The sequence below is a fragment of the Lissotriton vulgaris genome, chromosome 11, assembly GCF_964263255.1.
Source record: "Lissotriton vulgaris chromosome 11, aLisVul1.2, whole genome shotgun sequence".
NCBI classification, from domain to species: domain Eukaryota; kingdom Metazoa; phylum Chordata; class Amphibia; order Caudata; family Salamandridae; genus Lissotriton; species Lissotriton vulgaris.
The window spans coordinates 735284807-735290806 of NC_141699.1; the positions used below are offsets into that span (position 1 = coordinate 735284807).

The 6000-nt window shown below is 46.9% G+C and overlaps 1 protein-coding gene across 2 annotated transcripts in view; it reads right to left on the reverse strand.

Moving 5' to 3' along the window:
* Nucleotides 1-1094, reverse strand: part of EFHD1 (EF-hand domain family member D1) — a 343907-nt gene extending 342813 nt beyond the window's left edge. The window contains exon 1 of one of the 2 annotated variants that reach the window (XM_086943852.1): nucleotides 568-1082. In XM_086943852.1, coding sequence (XP_086799978.1) covers nucleotides 568-851 — 284 coding nt within the window. In that variant the 5' untranslated portion in view covers nucleotides 852-1082. Of the gene's footprint in view, nucleotides 1-567 lie in introns of both variants that reach the window. The other variant, XM_086943853.1, reaches the window with a different exon arrangement.
* Between the last annotated feature and the right edge of the window lie 4906 nt (nucleotides 1095-6000).

Consider the following 6000-nt stretch of genomic DNA (forward strand, 5'->3'; position numbering starts at 1 on the left):
AGCGAGATGGGAGAGATTTCAGGGAAAGGCAATCCGAATAGGTTGCTTCAGAATAGCACGCCACGGAGAAGGGACGTGCACTACCAGGTAGCTACTACCGTCAGCAGCAAGTAGTACACATAAAAGGCACAACTACAGGGGTGAGTGCCTGAGCAGCAGCACGGTCCCTTCTAACAACATACCTGTCAACTCACCCATCCTTGGCGGGTATCACCCTAGCACCCCCATCATAGCCTTCCACTTGGTCTCCCTCTTGGCAAACTTTCATCACTCTCAAACAAAATATTGTTCCTCTATCCAGTGTATAGGGTCACCTTTTTTGAAAATCTGTATCACCCTCTATTCACTTTAATGCGTCACCCTCTTAACCTTCAGGCCTCACCCTCGCCGAGGGCCAACTTGCTGACAGGTATGCAAGGAACAGCGGGGCTTTGGTTTGCACCAGCCCCGCTGCAGAAGGTCCGGGCACTCGCGCGTGAATGGATAAAGACACTCATTGTGCTCCTCGGCGTCGCCCTGCGTGTCAATAAAGCATTATTGTTTTGCGCGGGTGCGCTACTCACTCACAGTCTGAACATGTCCTCCATGTCCTTGACCTGCTTGCGGCTGAACTCCTTGAACTCCGTGTAGGGGTTGAAGACCCTGCTCTGCCGCGGCCGGGCGCTGCCCTCGTTGATGTCCTGCCGGCGGCTCAGCTTGGCGCTCAGCTCGGAGTCGGCGCTGGCGGTGGGCGGCTTCTCCTGCGGGGCCTCATCCCCAGCGAGGGGCGCGCTGTCCTCCGGGGCCGGGGGCTCCGCGTCCCCCAGCAGCAGGCGGCGCTGCAGCTTCGAGGCCAGCTCCTCCGAGGCCATGGCGGGGTCTCCTCAGCGAGGCACCGTCGAGGGAGGGGCGGTTAGGGGCAGGCGCTGGGTCCAGGGGCGGCGGCGAGAGCCAGGCTGTCAGGTGTCCGTGCGGGGCCGCGGCTAGAAGTTTATTCTCAAAGTCTGAGGGCTGGAGGGTGGACCGAGCGAGGGCAGGGAAAGGCTGGGAGGCTCCCAGAGCCCAGAGTGCTCTCGCAGCAGGCGTGAGCTCACTCTGCTGGCAAAAGAGAATAGTTCACACAGAACCGCTACCCCTCCCACCAGCAGGGGAGCACATGGCACGGAGCCGGTCTCGCCCACTCCGGGGAGAGGGACACGCAGCCCGCTCGCCTCGTCCTTGAGGTAAACAACGTCCCCTAAACGCAGCACTTAAAACTGTGGAGGCAACCTCAGCAATCGCCCTGTCCGCGGTGCAGCCGGGAAATGCAGCTCTGCGCACCTCCACCTCTTAAGAAGAGGACATCTGCTCTCCTTCCTACCCAGAAGAAAAGGAAACAATATGCTCTCTTTACCTACCCTTTCCGGTGATTGAAGGGAATATCAATTGTACCCTCCCCTATATGCACATCTTTCGCCTCAGCACTTGCCTTTGAAGGAGTGGAAACCTGTCCTCCTCACCTTACGTCTGATGGCCTAAGTGCCACCTGTTCTCTTCGCCCCACCTCAAGGGTTGTCTCCTGTGTTCTAGTGCCATGGCTGGTACAAAAATAAGAAAAATCAACGAAAGCCAAATTTTTTTTAGCCCTTTTCTGTATATACTTCAAACAGAAAATATGAATAGAAAGCACTTCAAATGTGTTTTACAGCTGCGTTAATGATCCATGACTTAAAAGGTTTGTTACAAATAAAAACACGCAGTTTTCTTTAAAGTCCTACATAGTATCATGTCCGTGCCTTTGCAGAAGTTTTAAAACAACAACGAATAGCAGGTATTCTGTCTTGTAAAATGTGGAAACCCTACCGCTCCCCGATGGAGGAGAAAGACAACCTGTTCTTACCTCACCCTTGATGGGAAACACAACCTGCTCTCCTCATGTTACTTCGGGTTGAAGGAAATGCAATTTAATTATCTCATAACTTTACTTATTGAGAGGATAAAGGCCTCTTCTCCACATCCCACTCAGGCAGCCAGACGTGAGAGGAAAACCTCAATCCCTCACCTTACCTTTGGTGGAGGAAATGTATACCTGTCAGCCTATTGACTCAACAAAAATGAAGGCCAAGTTAGGCATTTAAGAAGATTATCCCATTAAGGCGAATGGAGAATGAACTGTTTCTTGGAGGATGTTTAGGTCTATTGAGCTATTTTATTTGTCAGGCCGGCAAATAGAAGCAAAAAGAGGATGATCTGGAAAATGTGGTGAGTTTACAGGCATGGGTGTGTGTGAGAAAGTACCATCTTTCTTGCACTGGTATGCCCCCACTTTTTTCTGAACTGCTGATGTGCTTTGACTGAGTGTGCCCTGGGTCCCTGCCAACCAGGTGCCCGGGGCCTGTGTTCCTTCCCTAAAAGCTGTGTTGAAACTAAAACCCAATTGGCATCTCTGGCCACCTGTCAGCCCCTAGTAAATGGTACCCTAGGTACCCAGGGCATGGTGACCAGACAAGACCCCTGAGGACTGCAGCACTTATTGTGCCACCCTCAGGGGCCCTGTACTCTGACACTCACACACTGCCTTTGCAGGCTGAGTGTCTAGGTACAGAGCTAAACCAAGAGTCGACATTGCACACAACCCTGTGTGCCATGCCCACAGAACCCACTGCCCTGGCATACTTCACTCACCCCTCTAGCTGGGTGCCCTATGCCAGAGGTGTGGGCACAGGTGCATGAGCCCTGGCCCCTACAGTACCCATGGCCATTCCTGGGCACTGTAAGTACAGTGATGCCATTAAGAGTATATGGTGCTGGGAAGTTGTCATTACGAACTCCACAGCACCATAATGGCTGCACTGAAGACTGACAAGTTTGGTACCAAACTTCTCAGCACATTAAACCCGCACTTTTGCCAGTGTGGGATTTAATGTAAAATGCACCAGAGGGCATCTTAGAGAGATGCCCTATGAAAACCTAACCTACAATCCACGTCTGGGCTGAGTGGCTGCCACACAGCAGACATGTTGCTGGACCCCTGGGTGGATAGCTCCCACTCTCCTGGGCCTGCAACAATGCGCATCCTAGGCCAGGTGCTAGGTCTCCTCCCCCAGGATGGGCAGGGGAAAGCTTCAAAGGCATGCCGCCTCTGTGAGCTTCTCCAGACCATTTGCTGTACTGGCCCCCACCAGTTCTGACCCCCACTCTGGCTGGAAAAACTACGCCAGGAAGGGGGGTGTGCCAGCCTGTGCCAACCCCACCCCTCAGGTGGGGGAGACGAGGTGAAGCAAGACCCCGGGCTCCGGCCATCTTGAAGATGGGGAGCCCTTCCCAATCCCAGCTAGGCTCCTGCCTCCCTCCCACAGGAGAGGAGCAGGATAGGGGGTGTACCCACTGTAGGGAAGTCAATAACCACACGGAAGATGGTTAGAAGCAGACAAGGTTTATTCCGTTCCTTCAGTCTTCTGGTTCAAGTCAGAATGACAGTAACGAGACACACTTTAACAGTCTGCATTCTACATGTTTTTAAAACATAACATTACGTCCCCATGATCACGCCTGTGTCACGAGCTGCCAGACATTGCTGAACGCTCGTGACACAGCTCGTGTGAGAATATGTACAATCCCTACACACCTTCCCCCTTATAAAAAAAAAAAAACACAATTTTAAATTCCTAGTTCATCACAAAGTCATTAAATCGAATTGGCAAACGATGACAACGTGTTGTTCTGGTAATGTTAGTGCTATTTTCTTCACATGGATGTTCCACATTGTCATTCTGTTTCCCCACATCAAAAAAAACATTGCTGTCAACATCATTTACAATTTGAGTGGGACCTTTAAACAATGAAATTCTGCTTAAGTTCCACACAGAACCACCATCAACCCTGACCGCGTTTCTGAAGACTTCGATAACTTTTTTAGGACTTGACCAAACTGGTAAACCTTTACTTACACCTTCCTTCCTTTTTACACGGACATAATCACCCACTTTAATGGAACAACAAGACGTAGAACCAATTCTCTTGACCATATTATGTTTCATTTTGTCTTTATACAATTGAACTCTGTTTTTAACTGCTTCAAAATCTACCTTCATACAATTTTCAGTACCAGCTAAATTTCCTTTTAACCACCATGGAACTAATTTAGTACTAGGCTTCCTTCCTCTTAGTAGCTCAAAAGGTGTGACCAAAGTTACTGAATTAGGTGATGTCCTATAAGCTAACACCATGGATTGTAATGCATTTCTCCAATTCAAATTGCCCTTGATAGAGAGTTGTATAGCTTCCTTAATTACACGGTTGAACCTCTCAACCTGGCCATTGGCTTCTGGATGGAAAACTGCAATTTTCCTATGGATAATACCACACTTAACAAAAAATTGTTCTATTTCTTTGCTCACAAACTGCGGCCCATTATCAGTCACTATCTCCTGAGGAATGCCTTCCCTGCAAAAAATCTCATCTAGGAATTCTATTATTTGACACGAAGTGACTTCCCTTACCATTTTGACTTCTGGCCATTTAGAAAAATAGTCTATAAGTACTATGCCAAAAGCTTCTTGTCTGGGTAAGCAATTAAAAGGTCCTATGATATCTATCCCAAGTTTTCGCCAGGGACTTGAAGGTAATTCGACAGGACATGGTTCAGGGCGCAAGGCAACAGCAGTCTTGTCACTATTTAAGCAATAAGAACAAGAACGTACAAATTGGTCTACACATGAGTCAATGCCTGGCCACCAAAATGACTCCTTCAAACGCCTTCTGGTGAAAGATATCCCCAAATGTCCTTCATGGGCAATCTTAAGAATAGAGTTCCTAATAGAAAAAGGTGGTACAATTTTATCGCCACGAAGAATCAATTCATTTTCTACTGCAAGTTCTTCTTGAATTTTATAAAAACCCATTAAGTTCCCTGTTAACTTCCTCTGTTCTGGCCAGCCTTGAATAAGGTACTTCTTGACACTGCACAATTCTAAATCCTTACTCATCTCTTCCATCCAATCCTTTTCCTTTAATGACATTTGTTCACCACATACCCAATTAATGTCGTGAAAAGTAAAAGCTACTTCACATTCTTCTTCCTTAGTTGTTGCAGATGTCCCTGAATCAGAAATCAATCTGGACATGCAATCGGCATGCATATTCGCCTTTCCTTGAACATATTCAATAGTGTATTGAAAAGATTGTAATCTCGACGCTAATCTTGCAAGACGTGCCGACATAGTTCTGCCTCCACCTGGAGCCATGAGATACACTAAAGGCTTGTGATCAGTCTTTATCAAAAATCTTGTACCCCACAAAAAAGGTCTAAAGTGCTCAGCTCCCCAAACACACGCCAGTAACTCTCTCTCTATTACAGAATAATTTTTTTCTGCATCTCTCAGAGCTCTTGATGCATAAGCAACAACCCATTCTTTTTCATTATCTTTCTGGAGGAGTACTCCACCTAAACCAGAAGAACTAGCATCCACCATAATGATACATTTCATGCCAATTACAAAAGGTTTGAGACACGGTGCATTAATAATAAACATTTTTAAAGATTGAAAAGCATTTGTCATTTCTTCAGTCCAGCTAAACTTTACGTTTTTCTTTAGTAGGCACCTGAATGGATCAACTTTTACTGAAAAATTCGGTATAAACTTGGCATAAAATTCGATAAGGCCTAAAAATGCTACAAGTTGTTCTTTAGAAGTAGGTACAGGAGCATTTATGATGCTCTTGACATGATTTTTCTTAGGTTTGATTCCCATTCCACTTATAGTATGTCCGAGATACTCTACTTCCTTTTGTTTAAATTTGCATTTGTCAATGCGCAGTGTTAGCCCCTTGTTTGCTAATGCAGCAATCACACATTTTAAATTGTTGTCATGCTCAGTGCCATCTTTTCCATATACTAAGATGTCGTCTTGAAATGCTATGGCCCCACTTAAACCCTCCAAAGTATCCCTCATTAATCTTTGGAACACTGAGGCCGCACTCGCTAAACCAAAAGGCATGCGACAAAACCTGTATAATCCTTCAGGTGTGATAAATGCAGTT